General features: G+C 54.0%; 1 protein-coding gene across 4 annotated transcripts; it reads right to left on the reverse strand.

Moving 5' to 3' along the window:
- Window positions 1–601: 601 nt before the first annotated feature.
- GRM2 (glutamate metabotropic receptor 2) lies at window positions 602–16,932 on the reverse strand. Of its 4 annotated transcripts, XR_004677916.1 has the most exons (6): window positions 14,516–16,932; window positions 11,272–12,109; window positions 8,324–9,399; window positions 6,344–6,524; window positions 5,713–6,110; window positions 602–823 (listed from the first exon to the last, which is right to left on the reverse strand). XR_004677916.1 is itself a non-coding variant. In XM_034998524.1 (5 exons), exons 1-5 carry the CDS (start codon window positions 14,960–14,962, stop codon window positions 6,037–6,039), a joined length of 2,616 nt encoding a protein of 871 aa, XP_034854415.1. In that variant the 5' UTR covers window positions 14,963–16,932; the 3' UTR covers window positions 5,556–6,036. The 4 variants fall into 4 exon arrangements, 2 of the variants coding, with proteins under 2 accessions (XP_034854415.1, XP_034854417.1); XM_034998524.1 differs by lacking the exon at window positions 602–823 and having other exon boundaries at window positions 5,556–6,110; XM_034998526.1 differs by lacking the exons at window positions 602–823; window positions 5,713–6,110 and having other exon boundaries at window positions 6,433–7,211.
- Window positions 16,933–17,582: the final 650 nt, after the last annotated feature.

Consider the following 17,582-nt stretch of genomic DNA (forward strand, 5'->3'; position numbering starts at 1 on the left):
TATATATAAAAAAATCACAAATTAAAAAAAAGAGGAGCCCAGGGGCGCCTGGGTGGCTCAGTCGTTAAGCGTCTGCCTTCAGCTCAGGTCATGGTCCCAGGGTCCTGGGATCGAGCCCCGCATGGGGCTCCCTGCTCGGCGGGAAGCCTGCTTCTCCCTCTCCCACTCCCCCTGCTTGTGTTCCCTCTCTCGCTGTATCTCTCTCTGTCAAATAAATAAAATCTTTAAAAAAAAAAAAAAAAAAGAGGAGCCTGTTGGGTGGAAAATTGGTGGCGGTTGGGAAGGGCACGGAGAAAGGGACGGAAGAGGCAGGCCTCTCCAGATCGGTAGGTGGCACGTTTAAGAAGCAAGCACACACAGGGTGCCTGGGTGACTCAGTCATTAAGCGTCTGCCTTCGGCTCAGGTCATGATCCCAGAGTCCTGGGATCGGGCCCCGCATCGGGCTCCCTGCTCAGCGGGAAGCCTGCTTCTCTCTCTCCCACTCCCCCTGCTTGTGTTCCCTCTCTCGCTGTGTCTCTGTCAAATAAATAAATAAAATCTTAAAAAAAAAAAAAAAAAAGCAAGCACATTTACAGACCCCAGGCTTATCTGGGACCCTGCAAAACTGGGATCTGAGGGCTTAGCCCTCAGTCACAAACCCCGTTCCGGAGCTCTCAGCACCACGCTGCTCTCTCAAGGGTTCCTGCTTGAAAATGGCTCAGATGGTGGGATGGTGGGCTTCGCGCACATTCTAAGGCCGGGATCCAGCTCGCGGGTCAGCCACTGGCCACGTGCTCCCCGAGACCTCCTCAACAGAGCCTCCAAGGTATCCTGGGTGGGATCCTGGAGTGGAGGATGGGTGTTAGGGGAAGACCAGGAAATCTGAATCAACTATGGATTCTTAGTTCATAAGAAGGTATCAATATTTGCCCAGTAATTGTAAGAAATGTTACTATTTGTTACTAATTTACTTGTGTTAAATCTGGGTGTGGGACATGGAGGAACTATCTGTATTACCTTTACAATCTTCTTATAAATAAAAAGTTGTTTTAAAATGTAAAGTGTATTAAAATAAAATAACATGAAAAATTTTTAAAAAGAGCATGGACCCCAATATACTAAAACCAGACCATTTTTATTCAAGTAAAAAAGTTAAGAGGAAAATGCCCCCATCATTAATCTGGGTGATAGTTAAAAGATGTGTTCACTTTGTGAAAAAAATTCTTTGAGATTTACCTCTGCGAAATGTGTACATTTTTCAATAAAACTTTTGTTTCATGTCTGTAAAATGAGTAAATTAAAAGAATGCACCTAACATTGGATTAAATGAAAACATAAGTACAATATGTGCAATAACATATATCTATACAGTAAGAGTGTCCAGAACACAGTAAATGCTCAATAAATGTTGTATATTATTTTAATTAAAAGGATAAGATTACATCCTGAATTTTATATTTAAAAATTTGGGAGGTGGTGGGAGGAAAAAATGGACGTCTATGTGAAAAAATATTAGCCAGAGATTGATAATTCTAAAAGGTAGGTATGGGTTCATGGAAGCAGTCTACTTTTTTATATGTAAATAAAATTTTCATAGCAAAAAGGGGAAGTAATCATTACAGACAAGGAGATCTTCTTATTAAGATGAGTTACATTAAAATTTGGTAAAAAAAATGGTAAAATAAGCTAATAAGACAAAATCTTTGTAATAACATTCATGGAACATGGGGGGAAAGGGCCTTGTCAAATATAAAAGAACTCAGAATATGGGGGCCACAAGCCTTCCATGAAAAAGAAAAACTGCTTAATAAAATTCCAACAATTAAAAGTAAGTCAAAAGCGACCTTTGAACACATTGGACAAAGAATGAATGCGGAATAACTAAGTGACCTCCTCTTGCCAAACAGAATTTGGACGCGATCAAACTGAACAATGTAAAACTACTAGCTAATGCTAATGTTCTCAATTACTCAACAAGGAATCAGTCCATATGGTCTACAATGAAACTGTGGTTAATAAGAACACCATGATCCTGGAAGGCCACCAGAGTGAGTTTCAGATGTTGTGACCAAGAGGCTGCCCCAGCACTCGGTTTATTTTGCCTGGAGAAAGGATGCACCCCAGGGAGTTCCGCACCCCAGGGCCGTCAGATGCCAAGACACGGTGTCTCATGCCACCACACCTGAGGGATGGGAACCGACGTGAGTGGGTGGCGTGGCTGAAATACAAATACACGCTAGCCACCGGGCCCCTGGGGGCGTCTGCCTCTGTGTGACAGTGCATTGTGGCCGTGTAGAGAACAATCCCCCCGGGACAGGTGCAGTGTGCATCGGGAAGGGCCCACCCTCCTCTCCTTCATGGGGCAAGTTTAACCACAGTGTCAGACTCTCCTCAGATTCCCTGAGACTACCGGAATGTTTATCTCTAAATGTCACTCTCTCTCTTCAACTCACGGGGATCTTTCAGGGGGAAAATCTCTTGCATGTTGAAGAAATGTCTGTGAAGTTCAAGAATTCCTTCAGTTTTACTTCAGATTCATTTTCTTCAATTAGAATCAAGTAAAATTAAATCTTCACACAAAATATAGACATATGGCATGATCCCATTTTTATGAAAGTATTTCTATCCCTCCTCCTATCTGTAAAAATGCATGGAAATATGTGTGGGATGCTGTACCAGAAATGTTAATGATGGTTATATTTGAATGATGCAACTGGAGCTAATACTTTTTTTTTTTTTTTTTACTTTTCTGCAATGCTTAAACTGTTTATAGGGAGTATATATTGTTTCGATAAAAGAATAAAGTGATTTTTCTTAAACAAGCAAACAAACCTGACTTCTTGGTGAGAGCCCTTGGGGTTCAAAGCCTCTATTTTACTTTCTTCTCCGGCTGCCACTGCTCCCCCCATTTCTCCTGCCTCCCTTTGCACCCACCCAGCTTTTCACCTCCCTTTGACTCCCACCTTTCTCTTTCTCCTTCTTTCCCCAGATCTAGCCCCTCTCCCCCAGACTGAGGACACCCCATCTTTAGTACTTAATCGCCTGCTGGTCCCTGGGGGTAGGGAGGCCAGGCTCCTTTCCTTTTCTGCAGGAGGTTGGGTGGAAACATTTTCAGAAGGTTTTTTTGAGAACCTCAGTGACCCTTCCTTTCCCCTCTGCCTCTCATGACCCCCAACACCAGGGGAGGAGGCGAGAGCAGCCCAGGTGGGGTGGGAGGAATGGAGAGAGAACCCTGGCAGGAAGGTAGCTCTGGGGCAAGTTTCCCCACAGGACCCGGGGATGTGGAAGAGCTTGAATCTTTCCCCAGGCTCCACATCATCCCCTCACCTCTATTCTTTTGTTTCCAACACCTTTGCTCAATACATCACCAACTTCTTAGATTTCAATATCCTATCTCAAGGGTCTTCTCTGGAGAGGGCTCACTCTCCCCTACTCTGTGCCAGGACTGGGGGAGCAGGGAACAGAGTGGCCTCACCCAAGCCATAGGACCTCCTGGCTGAGAGAGAGAGCCAGGCCCACCCAGACAAGCTGCTGTAGCTTGCCCAGGACCACAAGGTACGGGTGAAGGGGTGGCAGAGGGGCAGGGAGGGGCTGTGAGCCAAGCCACAGGAGAGACAACAGTGCCCCACAGTAAACTCGGCTGCCCAAGCAAAGCAGACTGATTGGTTCAAGGACAGTCAATTCACCATGATGGGCAGCTCCGTCTGGGTGGAGAGAACCCCCAAATGTTTGGCATCTCTGCTGTCAGACCCCAGAAAGGGCCAGGCTCTCTTTGGAGGACTCCAAGTCTCACAGTAGCTGGGCCAACCTAGCAGGAACCCCACCGGGTTCCCAGAGGTGTCAGGGCTTCATGGGACATGGATGTGGTACTGAGGAGGAGAGCAGATACATAAGCCCAGGCCGGTCAGGACCGGGAGGAGGCCTGGGGGCGGGGGCAAGGCAAGGCACAGGTGGCGGTGGAAGGAAAGGGGTGTGGTGGACAGACGTCAGGACTGACCCTCAGGAACTCTTCATCCACCTCCTGCTGCAGGTGATGGGTGACAGAGATAGAAAATTCTTCACTGACTATCCCTTATACCTCTTTAGCCATGAACCATGTTAATTACTACCTTTTAAAAGTTATTGTTATTATTACATTTTAAGGTAAATAGCTGAACCCATGGAAAGGAGGGTTGCTTTCCCCATGCAAAAGCATCAGAGCCCATCTTGGCCTGTCCAGGGGCTGGGAAGATGGGCAAATGTTTCCTGGGTCTGGTTTGGCAGGGAGACCCAGAAAAGGCCACACTGGAAGCAGAGACCAGCACCGCAGGTCCCATGGGACACTGCCCCGGTGCTCAGACACTGAGGGCTACCCCCAGGCCTGGGTCATGCAAGACCAGAAAGCTGGAAAAGAGACACTCCAGTAGGCTTGCCAAAACCAGCAAATGAAAATACAGGATGCCCAGTTAAATCTGAATGTCAGATAAACAACAAAAATGTTTAGTATAAGTATGTCCCAAATGTAGCACGAGGCATACTTATACTAAAAAATCATTTGTTGTTTACACGCCATTCAAATTTAACTAGGCAATCTGCATGTTATGTGGCACCCCTACACTTTAGGAGTATGCTGGAGAGGAAATGCCATTTCTACAATTTTCTTTTTCAGTTTTTTGTTTACATTTTTAAAACTGTTAACCCAAATTTCCACAGACTTGCGGGCCTGTAAATGCAAATGAGTTAGCTTCAAAATAACCGATGTCCCTGGCCTGCCCATCTCCCAACACAGGACTTGTCCCTCCGCGATGCGGCAGTGGGGGGGTCCCCAGAAGCTGCCAGGATCTGCTCCCGTTTGGGTTCTGCGCCCACTGGCCCCTACGCCACAGGAGGGCAGTGGTTACCTGGCTGAGCCCCATGGTCGAGGCCTGCCACTGCGCCCTCTGCTGGTGAGCCCAGACTGCAACCGGGGGTGCCCGAGGGCTCTGGGCTCCACAACCCATCGGGTGAGAGCTCCTCCAAGACCAGAGAAAGGCCCCTTCTCCCACCTCTCCCAGAGTCCGACAGCAGATGGCCTCTCCAGCTGCCCAGCCTCCGTTCTTCCTGCTTCCTCTCTTCCCTCCTCCTGAGCTCCTTCCCGCTTTGTACGTGCTACATGAACAGGCCATGTTCAACTGTGTCTCCTCTTGGTTCCCTCCACACCAACACTCAGCCTGCCTCCGTGCTAACTGGTGGCTCCTCCAAGTGCCAGGCAGGCCAGTGTGGAAAAGCCCACAGTTACCGGTCACAGTCAGCTGTCCCTCCAGCCCCACTGCCCACACCATCCAGGTCTTCCCTTGGACTGACGGATGAGCCTGTGTCCACCGAAGCCCCCTGCCATCACCCCACTGGTTCCTCGGCCACTCTGCAGGGGCTCCTTTTCATTTTCTGTCTCCCCATCATGCAAGGCTGGGTCTGTCTTGCTGGCCGCCAGATCCTAGCATCTGGCACAGAGCAGAGTCAACAAATACTATCGAAAGGAAGATTGGGAGGCTCTGGAGGACACGAGGGGTCTCCCTGGGTCAAAGGTAATGAGTGATTTTTTTTTTTTTTTAATAAAGACACTTTATTTACAGATAGTACAAAATAAACCACAGGACAAACTACTATGCAGGGGGAGGGATGGCCCCCACAAGAACCCCCCTCCCCATCCCAGAATAACTTATGTAAAAAATTAAAAAGGCCCTAGAAGGAGGGAGGGGCGGGGCTGGAAGCACCTTTGCTGATCGGGGATTGGAGCCGGCAGTCCTCAGCCTTCCCGTTCCAGGGCAGAGTAGACCCTGGCTTGCTCCCTTCCGAGTCCTAGGCTTAGCAAGGAGGGGACACGCTGCAAGGGCAGTTGGTGGCTATTGCAGAGGCGCCTGGGCCGAGGACCCTGACTTCTGACTCTGAAGGGTTGGAGTCAGTGAGTGGGTAAGTGGCTTTGGGTGGGCGTGGGGTTGGCATTATTGCAGTGCTCCAGCTGACTTCCTCCTGGCCCTGGATGCGGGTCTGCCCCAGGTCCCAGGGAGCAGCTGAGTCGGGGCAGGAATGTGGGGTCCTCAAAGCGACGATGTTGTTGAATCTACCACCTCACGGCCGTTGCAAACGGTGGGGACAAACTGGGAGCCAGACCCTAGGAAAGGAAGCCAGAGATTGGGGCCAAGCCTGAGGTCCCTCCCAGAGAGTGGGCTGCAGAGGAGGCAGGAGTGTGGAGGGAGGCTTCCTCCCCCCTTCACCACTCCCTCTCCTGTCCAGCCTCATCTAAGGAGCACTCCACCTCCAGCCAAGGAATCCCAGGAACCCAAGCAGTGACCCCCATGCGGAGGAGCTGAGGCAGAGCCAGAGCTGCTTAGGGTGAATGCTGACCTTGGCCGAGGCTGGAGCTGGCCCTGGTGGCGGTGCTGCTGAAGCGGCTGGTGGGCGCACGGTGGCTAACCACGTTCTTCTGCGGCTGGAAAAGGATGATGTGCAGCTTGGGCGCAAAGAGACAGCCGAGCACCACAGAGCCGCTGAGGCTGACTGACACGCACATGGTGGTGGTCTGTACCTGGAATGGGTGAAGTCAAGGATGAGTCTGGCCCCAGGACCCCTGCCCAGGCTGTGGGGTTGGGGGCGGGGGGAGATGGTAAGCATCCAACGCCGGGCCTTGGTCCATTTGCCAAGCCCCAAAGGATTTCTAGGAAGGTGGGAACAGTCCCAGCGTCAGCCCGTGGACCACCTTCCCAGGGAGATGAAAATTCTAGCTGAGGGGATGAACATGCAGGGTGCAGGGGTATCTGTGTGCATCGGAGTGTATGTACTCGTGTGTGTATAAGTGTGTATCTGCATGCATATGTGGGCAGGTATGTGTGTGTGCATGTGTGCATATGCGCATGTGTGCATGTGTAGGTACTTGTGCATGTCCAGGTCAGTCCTTAACCACCTAGGATTGGCATGCAAATGCAAATCATATGCAAATGCAGGCTGAGTCCGAGCAGATTCCCTCCCCAGCGCTGGCCTCCACCAACCAGGCAGGTGGCCCAGCAGGTGCAATAGCAGCCAAGCCCAGCCGCCCTGGCCCCCAGCACTGCCCACCATACCTCTGTCCTGGGGGAAAGGGCCTTTGCAGGGGCTCTTGTCTCGATTTTCCTGCTCCTTTAATTGTTAAGATTGTCAGTTCAGACCCTGCTCTACACTCCCAAGCTGAGTGACCTTAGGCAAGGGATTGAACCTCCCTGAGTCTCCGTTTCTTCGTCTGTAAAATGGGGAGAGCCATGGAGTTTACTCCAGCATCGTGAGGACTCACCAAAATGATCCTCTTATTGTCCAGAGCTCAGCTCACCTCTCACCTCCTCAAAGAGGTCTTCCCTGACCACCCCATCTGAAGCAGCCATTGCCCCCTTGAAGCTGAGGAGACCTACTGAGATACTCAGTGCCAGTTGGAACTTTGCTTGGAAGCCACAAACTGGGGCACAGTTTCCTCCTGCTTTTACCGTCCTCAGCCCTAGATCCCTGATCTGTTGCTGCTCTGTGCTTCACCTTCTCTGCCATCCCTGCTTCCATCCCTCAACCCCAGAGCTGCACAGTTCCAGGGGCCGCCATGCCACCCTCCACGGCTCTGCGGGGCATCAGAGCATTGTGCCCTCTGGGCCTGCGCAGCCTGATAGCCCCGCCATTCCCACTCTCACTGTCCACCCTCACCTTTGCCTCCCTTCCACCATTTGTGCCTCCCCTACTCAACGAGGGAGGCCAGTGCCCACCCTCTGCTCCAGTCAGCCTCTGTACTGGCTGCCCCCCACTATCTTCTCCACTCAACCTATTCAAACCTGCCTATCTTGCAGAGCCCGATTCAAGGACTCCTCTTCTAAGAAGCCCTCCATGATTCTCTCTCTCTCTCTCCACACACACACACACACCCCTCCCTCTTTTGTGCTCTTCCCAGGACCTTTTGTCAACCGAAACAAGTCAGCAACATTTCCTGACTTAGTTCTTTAGTTGATCCCCTGATCACCCACCCATTAGACCAGGTCTCCCCTTCTGCAGCCAACACCTCAGTGGAGCAGGGCGGCTCATATGGACATATTTCAGCACATACATCTCCTCGAGCTTCGAGGGTGACATCCGAGTCCTGAAATCTTAGCTCTAACTCCTCCACCTCCTTAGCCATTGCCTAAGGCCCCACTCAACCTTCCCACCTCCCCCTGGGGTCCAGTCCCAACTGGGTCACTGCAAGCTGTGTGCCCCTGGGTGGTGAGCATCCAGCCTCTTGGAGCCTCAGAGTGATCGGAAGAGTAAACAAGACACTGGGAAACAGAAGGTCCAGTGTCCGCCCCCACCCCCACTGCCACTCTGTAGCAGGTAGCTCACCCGGTAATCACTGGAGGTGACGTAGAAGATGGGCAGGAAGGCCAGCCAGATGATGCAAGTGGTGTACATGGTAAAGCCTATGAATTTGGCCTCGTTGAAGTTCTCAGGGCACTTGCGGGTCTTGAAGGCATAGAGCGTGCAGAGTGCTATGAGGAGCACATTGTAGGCCAGTGAGCCCAGCATGCTCGCATCTCGATGGTTGCAGCGCAATGTCACCACCTCCCGCCGCTCCGGGGCTGTCTCCTTGCCCGTGCCTGGTGCCTCCACCACCAGCCAGGTGACCACAATGAGCAGCTGGCCTGAGATAAGTGCCAGGCAGATGGCCACCTGCGAGGCAGGACTGATGAAGCGTGGCCGCTGGGCTCCCTCCCGGGCCCCGCCGAAGATGCGCGCAATGCGGTTGGTCTTGGTAAGCAGGGCTGAGTAGCAGACAGAGAAGGCGGTCCCCAAACCGAGGCGCCGTAAGGTGCACACCACCGTGGATGGCTTGGCAATGAAGATGAAGGTCATGCAGTAGCAGAGGAAGACACCGCCCAGCAGGATGTAGCAGAGCTCCCGGCCTGAGGCCTTGACCACCGGCGTGGCATTGTGCCGCACAAAGACACCCAGCACAAAGAGGGTGGCCAGGGCACCCAGGCAGGCGATGGTGACAGGTCCCACGGCCCAGGCATCGCCCCAGCGGATGTACTCCTGGGGCAGCTCAAAGCAGCCAGTCAGGCTGGCGTTGGGCCAGTAGCCCAGGCCACAGTCAGCACAAGTGAACTCGTTCAGCCGGTACTCGTACGGCTGGCAGGGGATGCAGAGCCAGCAGCAGACCTCCCCTGGCTGCACGCTCTTCACCTCATTCTGGAGACAGGGCTCACTGCAGCGAGAGGCGGGCAGGGGTCCTGCCGAGGGTGAGGCCCAAGGGATGAGGCTGGTGTCCAAGGTCAGGCCTTCTGCCCAGTAGCCCACCTTCTGGTAGCGATAGCGCCCACTGCCCGCCCGCAGATAGGTGAAGATGTTGTAGCGCCCAATGCCATCACCAAAGCGGTCAAAGCGAACCTCACTGTGTGTGTCAGCCGGGCGGAAGGGGGCTGGAGTTGGGGAGGGAAGAAAGGGTAGGATTGGTGGGTAATCTTGATATGACCTCAACCGTCACCCTAGATGGAACCCAAACCCCAGACCTGAGGCCACTCCCTGTTCCTCCCAAGCCTCACCCCAACACTAAAGCTGGCCTCCCCCCCACCAGCCATTTTTCTAGATGAGAAGCTACAACAAATCTCAACTCTAAACCCCAAATAGAAACCCAACCTCAAAGCCCAGGCAGCTCCACAAACCTAATGCCCACACCAACCCCCAACCGTGACTCCCCAAAACCTAGCCTTACACTTAGTCTCCAGTACCTTCCAATCCAGACCCCAACCTTATCAGAACACACACCACAGCCTTCTCTCCAGACTTAACAGGGACTCCCTCACAGCTAAACTCGGCCTCAGGTCTAGTCCTGGTCCCACTTAATCCTCTCAATGACAAGCCAGCCCCTCTGGTCCTAATACTGACCCCAATCCTAGCCGAACCCCAACCTCAGTGGTCACCTATAACCACTGATGTTCACCAGGATATGCTCATCAGGCAGCTCACAAGACACTTCTACTCCCCGTCTCTCCTTGCCCAGGAACCTCACATCTCCCAGCCAGGCTCAGGAGGAAGCGGGACCCCTGTCATCCCAGGTCCCAGTGAGAAGTTGGGATTTGCACTAGCAGATGATGTGCTTAAGGCCCCATGGTGAATGGTGCAGCCTGGAGTCCCTTGCAGGTCCCTGCAGGCCCTGCTCCTTCCAGCCAGCCTCAAAGTCCTCAGCACCCAACTCGAGCTCTCCCATAAATCCCACCCAGCCCAACAGGCTGAATGGAGCCTTGCTCTAACAGCAACCTGATGCACCTGAATCCAATCCTAACCTCTCCCCCAATTTTCCCACAACTCTGAATGTCAATCTCATTGGAATTATTATTCGTCTTAACCCTGGGCCACTAGGCTTTGGGGGCCCTGGCCCTCTCCCACTGCTCCTACAGTGACGCTTCCTGCAGCACAGTGATGATTCAGATGCATTCATTGTTCGTAAAGCTGGAATGCTGACTAAAATAAATTCTGGTTTGGGGTCGCCAGTGTGGCTCAGTTAAGCGTCTGACTCTTGATTTTGGCTCAGGTCATGATCTCAGGTCATGAGATCCAGCCCTGCATCAGGCTCCATGCTCAGCAGGGAGTCTGCATCTCTCCTTCCGCCCCTACTCATGTGCACTTTCTCTCTCTAAAATAAATAAATATATATTTTAAAAGTCTATAGGGGCACCTGGATGGCTAGGTCAGTTGAGCATCTGCCTTCGGCTTAGGTCGTGTCCTGGGGTCCCCGGATCATAGGCTCCCTGCTCAGTGGGAAGGCTGCTTCTCCCTCTGCCCCTCCCCCACTCGTGGAATGTGTGCTCTGTCTAATAAATAAAATATTAATAAACAAATGTCTATAAAAATAAATTTTGGTATGAAGAGACTGTGGCCATCCTGAATGAAAAATCAGGTCTAGGAATAGAATTTTCCCAGAAAATGGAGTGTCCCCTGATGCTCACTTTCAACCCAGCCTTATTCTGACTCTCACTGTTTTGCTTGAAGGGTCCCAACTTCCCACTCCCTGCATGATAAAGAGGCAGGAGAGAGAGAGAAAGAGAGCAAGGCCTAAGCAGGAACTAGAGACCCTCAAAGTGTAGGACCAGGCCAGAAAGAGGAAGCCCAGTCCTGGCTCCAGTGGGAGTGCTCCCTGTCTAGGCATCCTCATCCTGGCTCTGCCAGCCCCTTGGGGGCCCCCCTACTTGCTGTAGGCTACATTCTCTTAGCCAAGTAATGGAATGTGGGGGACCGCTCCCTCTCATCCTCCAAAGGCCAACAGCCCGGTGGCCTCTGGCCAGCCCCATTACCATCAAACTTGACATTGAGCACGAAGTCCTTGTAGAGCCGGCGCCCATTGACAGGCCGCATTGCGTTGCAGAGTTGGGTGGTGTTGGGGCAGAGGGCTCGGTGCATGTTGTGCAGTGCATGGGCCATGGCATACACCGCATTGACCACAAACATGATCTTGGACTCTTGCTCAAAAGGCACGGCCCGCAGCGAGTGGGCTGCACAATCTCGCCGACGGAAGCTACAGCGGAACCTCTGCTCCCAGAACTCGCGGAACCAAGGGTTCCGGCTGTTGTTCCAGGGGTCCAGGCTCTGGAAGTAGGAGGCAAAGTCGCTGATGGGATAGGAGGCCAGCTCGATAGTGATGGCGCCCTCAGCAGCCCCCTCGCTGCCTGCCACCACGCTCTCCAGGGCCCCCCAGCCATCGCTAGCCACCCAGGTGAAGCTAGCGTTGAGGCGCTGGGTGGCCGCGAGGAGCTCGCGTGCATCCTCAGAACGGGTGAACAGGACAGCCACACGGGCACTGGGCTTCTGCAGCAGGGCTCGCACCACCCCCTCAAATGCTGCGTGGCTCATGGCACGGCCCACCTTCTCTGAGGTGGCCACGCAAATGTTGCGGGCGCGGGCCTCTAGCTCAAAGGCTTCGATGCCTGTCTCGCCATAGTCACCCTCGGATGCCACAGTGGACACATAGGTCCAGTTGAAGAAGCGGAGGATCTCAGCCATGGCCTTGGCTTGGAAGAAGTCGGGGGGCACTGTGCGGGCAAAGTAGTCATAGCGGGACTTGTCGCTCAGCTTGGCACTGGTGGAGGCATAGCTGATCTGTGGGATCTGGAATAGCCGCAGGAGGTTGGCCACCTGGGGGAAAGGTGGAGCCGGCAAAGATCAGAGATCAGGTCAAACTCCAAAGACAGATGTGTTCCTCACAGCTACTCCACCTTGGGATCAAGTGTCTGTGTAGTCAGCCTTGAGGTCTTCCTCACCCCAAAGACCTATATTCTGTCTTGATGTGTCTTGCCTCTGGGGGCAGGGAGTTTTCCACCCCTTCCCAAGGGCTGGGAGAGAGAGGACCTAGGGCTGAGGCACCAGGCTCCTGAGCCACACCAGAACCCCTCTATTGTCCCCCTTCAGATGCATAGCAGTAGCAAAAGTAGAAGGCCCAAATCCAGGACTGGGAAGAGGCTGGTACTTGGCTGCACAGGGCGGGGTAGGGGCACTAACTGGCATCTGGGATGCTCAGGGCTCTTAAGGCTCTCTACCTATGTGGAGCAGGTATCCTTTTCCCAGAGTCCATCCTGATGGAATGATGGATAAAGAAGGAAAAGTCTTCCCCAGGAAAGAAGACCCAGATCTGTGGGACCTATGGCCCTGAGAGCCCAAGAGTTGGTCTCCATTGGATGGCTGAGCTTGAAATAAACAAGGCTTCCTGCTTACCACTGACTGCCTGGGTCCTGACCCCAAGAGTGGGGTCCAGATAAGGACCTGGTGGGATGGTTAGGTGAGAGCAGGACAAAGCCCAGTTTCCACAGGAGGGAGCTAGGTCCTGTCTTTGCACCTCGGACACAGGCTCTTAATCTGACAGTCTCAACGCCCTCTCGTCTTGTACTTTCTGCTTCTGTGTCCCTGGGCAAGTTAGCAAACCTCCCTGAGCCTCAGTTTCTCATTCCTGCCTGACAAGGCTGCTGAGCAGATAAAAATGAGAATCCCTGTGAGGCCACAGTGCCTGGCATACGGAAGACTAGAGGGATTTGGGCAGGAGAGAAAGGGCAGGAATAAGGAGGAATGATGAACAGGCAGGTGCAGCCTAAGGATGAAGGGCTGGGCCTTGTTTTGACTCAGACAAGGAAAAAACAGACCGATGTTGAAGTGTGGGCCCTGCTACAGGAGGCAGACAGCTTAGGGTGGGAGGAAGGTAACCGGGCTCCTGGAGATGAATGCATGGAGCCCTGAAGAGAATTGTGGAGAGGGTGGATGCTAGGAAGGCATCCCAGAGGCCCCTGAAGACGACAGCAGGTGGGAGGCAGCAGATGTAGGTGCCGACACAGCCACACCTAAGCTGCTACCGGCCACCTCCTGTAGCTGGGACTAGCAGAACTGGTAATTCACTGCCTGCAGTAGGGGGATAAGCAGGACTGCCTGATCCCAGGCCAGAAGCTGCCTCCATGGTTCAGACTCCTGCTTCATTTCTCCTGAATAAGCAAGCATTCCAGGTCAGGGGTCCTGGCCCTGCCTCTGATTGCAGTGCCCTCAGCCCAGTGCCCTCAGCCAGCCTCCTAAAAGAAGCCAAAGCCCCAGCCAAGGCCTTCCTTGCAAATCCCGACTCTGATCCCAGTTCTGGCCTCATCTGGGAGCCTATTCTGGACACCAGGCAGGTAAGGGTTCAGGCAAGAGGTGGGACCCAGTCTGGGAAGGGGCAGATCCAACCTGGGCTAAAGCAGCCAGGCATGCCCAGGGTTATCAGCTGGGCCAGTACCCTCTGCTTACCTCTTGTGAGAAAGCAGGAGGAGGGAGGGCCTTTTTCCCTCACCTTGCCATCCCTTCAAATCCTGTACACCCTGAGGACCCAAGGAGACCCTCCCCCTGCCACACACATTCTGCTTCTCTTCCTCTGGGGTCCCCAACCCTGTTTCTCTTCTCTGGGCTGCTCTTGGCTTCTATCTTCCACCTCTTTCCAGCCCATGGAGAGATGATCTGACAGAGCTGGAGGCCCTTGGGCGAGGGCACTAGGGGAATGTCTTCACTTTGCCAGCACCCACCATCTATAAAATGGGGTACTAATAACAGCAGCTAATATTGAGTATGCCTCCAATACATGGTTTTCATGTATTATCCCATTGAATTTCCAACACAACCCTAAGAATGGCAAGTGTTCTGAGTCCTGTTATTCTCTAAGGAGGAAACAGAGGCACAGAGGGAGAAATAACGCCCAGAGTCACGTAGTACACAGGGGAGCCAGGGTTCAAACCTGGAGTTCTGACTCAAGAGGCCTGGCTACTAAGCTTCACAGGGCTGTTTAACCTCGGGTGTGTGTGTGTGTGTGTGTGTGTGTGTGTTGGAAGCGGGATGTTTTCCCTACACAATTGCTAAAAATCAACCCCCATTATGTGACAGGGGCACTTTCTTAGTATTCCACAAAAAGCTACTTAAAGGAAGCTCCTAGCGCCTTTTCCAATGCATGGCAGCCTGGAGCCCCTGCTCAGAGGGAATTCTGGGCTCTGCCTCCAGACTCCCTCCCCAGCCCACAGTTGGGCAGCCCCCACATACCTGGATGGAGACATCGCTGTAGGAGCCGCCAATGACACCAGTGATGGCAGTGGGAGCATCGCCGTGGGTGGCGTAAGAGCCGTCGGGGCAGATGTGGCGTGAGCCATCGGCGCCACGGCTAAGCGAGGCACGCACGAAGTCGAGCGCCTGCTCCAGGGCATGTGTGTCCTTGGAGCAGCTGTCGAGTATGTGCGCGCCCAGGCGCACACCCGGCAGCAGGCGTGGGTCACGGTTGATGCGGTCCAGTGCAAAAAGCATTGCCTCCAGGCGCTGGATGCCTCGATGCTCATTGACAGGCCCACACTCCTCTGCTGGGCCACCCTTCTGGTGTACCGGGAACAGCCCACCCAGCACCAGGTCCCCCTCCAGGGTCAGCATCTTCTTGGCAGGGCCCTCAGCCACAGCGCCCCATAGCAGCAGTGCCAGGAACCCAAGCAGTGATCCCATAGTCCCAAAGGGGATGGATGGGTCCAGCAGACCCGGGCCTCCAGGGAATGAGGGTAGAAGCAGCAAAGGCAAAGAAAGGAGGAAACAGGGACCAGAAAAGGACAGGCAGGAAGAAAGATAAGAAGGGGCCCAGCTCCTGCAGAGAAAGAGACAAACAGGGAGAAGTGGAACCCAAGAGTGGCTACTCCTCTGACTCTGCCTTCCCCAATTCCCTTCCCTCGGGACTTTTCTAGGGAGCCAGGGAGAGGTAGTATCACAAACTAGGCTGAGAAGCTCCCGGACATCCCTTGGCCTATTTCTCAGCTTTGCCCTGATCTGGGTCTGTAGATGGGCTCTGTGCCCATTGAATACTCAGGAGAGAGGGAGGGAGGCAGAGAGAAGTCAGGAGACCCCAGCCAACACAAATCCTGCTGTAAATCAAAGAGTGTACAAGACCTTGCACTAACTTCCTAGGACCCCAAAGTCTATGCCTTTACAGCACAGGCCAGGTTAGAGTATAAACTTGGGGGTCTAGTCCCTATCCTGAGCCTTGCATTTCCAGAGATGGGCAATTGTGACTGAAACCCACCAGGGAAGAGGGAAGGAAAGGCCTCCAAAGGGTAGTTTCCAACATCTAGAGAGACTGGAGCCCAGGTGAGCATCCAAGGGTCCTAGCCCCCAGTTCTTAAAAATCCATCCCAGAGCCCGCTGACTGAGGAAGTAATAGAGACTCTAGGCCCTGGGAGTTTGACAGCAAGGTGGAGAGGTTGGCCCCAGGGAGGGACACTGAAGTGGCCACAGGTCTTAAATCAATAGGGAAAGTAGATGCGAGCATACATGTGTCCAGGGTCAGGGGCAGTTCATCTGGTCAGAATCTCAAAAGAGTGCTCAAGGTGAGACTTTTGGACACCTTAGCTCTGCATAGAATGCTGTTTGAGACTTTATGCCCCTGTTTTTTCTTCAGCTCAGATCCATGCAGAGAAAGTCATCATCTCTAATCTCCCTATCCTCATCCTCTCCCCATCCTGTCCGCCCTGGCCTTGGCCCTCGGGGACTCCTCCTTCCCTCTTCCACTCTGCGCTTCATTTGTACCCCAGCTACCCTCCCAGATGCTCACCCCACAAGGCTCTCACATTCATACAGGCTTGGGAATGCTAGAAGGAAACTGAGGCTGAAGAAGGACAGCCACTAGTTCAAGGACCCCATGTCCTGGTCAGAGAGACTGGGATTCTTCACTTTGTCCCTCAACTCCTCAGGGTTAATCTCCCCTTGGTGCCAGGGCAGGGGGACTGGGATCCTGTGGGTACTCAGAAAGCAGCAGCTCAACCAGGCAACCAGGAGAAAGAGGCAAGCATGAAGACCAGGAGAGATGGTGAAGGGACCCAGATGGGGGCTGAGGCCCAAACTGGTCAAGACCACAAGCCTCCCACAGGGGCAGCCAGGACCAAAATCCAGACAGGGACAATACCCTGAAGGGAGAGAGAACCCCAGAGGGGGGCAGCCAGGGGGCCTGGGCCACGAAATCTGGGCAGGGAGTGATTGAGCCCAAGAGGCTGACACAAAGAGGCACAGACAGAAAGACAGACCAAAGGATGGAAGGAGAGGAAGAACGAAGGAGCGTGATGCAGGGTGTACTTCTCTGGGAAAGAAAGGCGGGATGCCTGGGGCTGTCTTCCCGCTTCCCAGATCTCCTGGCGAGCAATGTCTGGACGCCTCGGCCGGGAGCCCCAGAACTCGAGGGTCCGCGGGTCTCCGGGACATGGGGTCAGGATTGATAAGGTCGGCGAAGGCCGCGGCACCACGGGCTTACCCTACCTGGCGTGCCCGACTCCGGCGCGGAGAGAAACGGAGAGGAGCCGGGGCGCAGGGTTCCAGCTCTCGCTCGCAGGCTTGCTCCCTTGCTCAGCAGCTCTGCGCTCTCCGCCCGGCCGCTCGCCCGGCCGCTTTCAATCGCAGCCCGCCCCGCCCCTGGCCCTGGCCCGCCCCCAGCCCCTCCTCCGTTCCTCCCCACTCCGGATCTCCCGCTCCCAACCGGCCTCCGCCTCCCTCCAGACTCCGGCACACAGCTCCTCGCCCTGCGCCTCTGGCTCGGGTTCTTCGCGGGGCTTCTGTCCCGGAGCTGTCCACCGCCTGGTGCTGAATCCTCGGGCCCTCCCGCTCTGCGCAGGAGCAGGTGCCTATCGTCCCCCTCCACCCCGCGGTCAGATTGCAGCCCACAGAGCAGCGGGCACAGGACACGGGGCCAGGAAGGTCACTGAGCCCCAGGAGGTGCACACAGTGTTATGGGGTTCCATCTTTGAGAGCGGAGGGGCTAGCTTGAGGGTTGCAAGGTGCCATTTGGAGATAGGTAAGGGGGCATGTGGGAAATAGGTAGAGAGCTTAGCCTGCTGGGACAAGTCTGTCCCCATCCTCACATCCATTCTCTTAATCCACAGACTGCAGCTCAGTCCACATGCCAGGCTTGGGGTAGGGGCACGTATCTTTGGCCCCATGTGAGAGCTAGGGCCTGAGTCACTAGGAGGAAGAGATGGGGGGTGGGTGGTCAGAGGAGGACGGGGCCTCCTCTTCCTGCAGACGACCTTTAAAGCTGCTACCCACCTCCCCCCACCCCCCCCCCCACACACAGCCCTGACCTCCTCCT

The sequence above is a fragment of the Mirounga leonina genome, unplaced genomic scaffold (genome assembly GCF_011800145.1).
Source record: "Mirounga leonina isolate KUSES-001 unplaced genomic scaffold, KU_Mleo_1.0 Mir_94, whole genome shotgun sequence".
Classification (NCBI taxonomy): domain Eukaryota; kingdom Metazoa; phylum Chordata; class Mammalia; order Carnivora; family Phocidae; genus Mirounga; species Mirounga leonina.

What these genes read in the sequence shown, in the direction of transcription:
- GRM2 (XM_034998524.1), bottom strand. Translation starts at nt 14,962, where the DNA reads ATGGGATCACTGCTTGGGTTCCTGGCACTGCTGCTATGGGGCGCTGTG. An exon ending in TCACCTCCAGTGATTACCGG is followed by an intron (nt 6,525 to 8,323) that starts GTGAGCTACCTG and finishes CACCCATTCCAG; the next exon opens with GTACAGACCACCACCATGTG. An exon ending in CAGCTCCAGCCTCGGCCAAG is followed by an intron (nt 6,111 to 6,343) that starts GTCAGCATTCAC and finishes TTCCTTTCCTAG; the next exon opens with GGTCTGGCTCCCAGTTTGTC.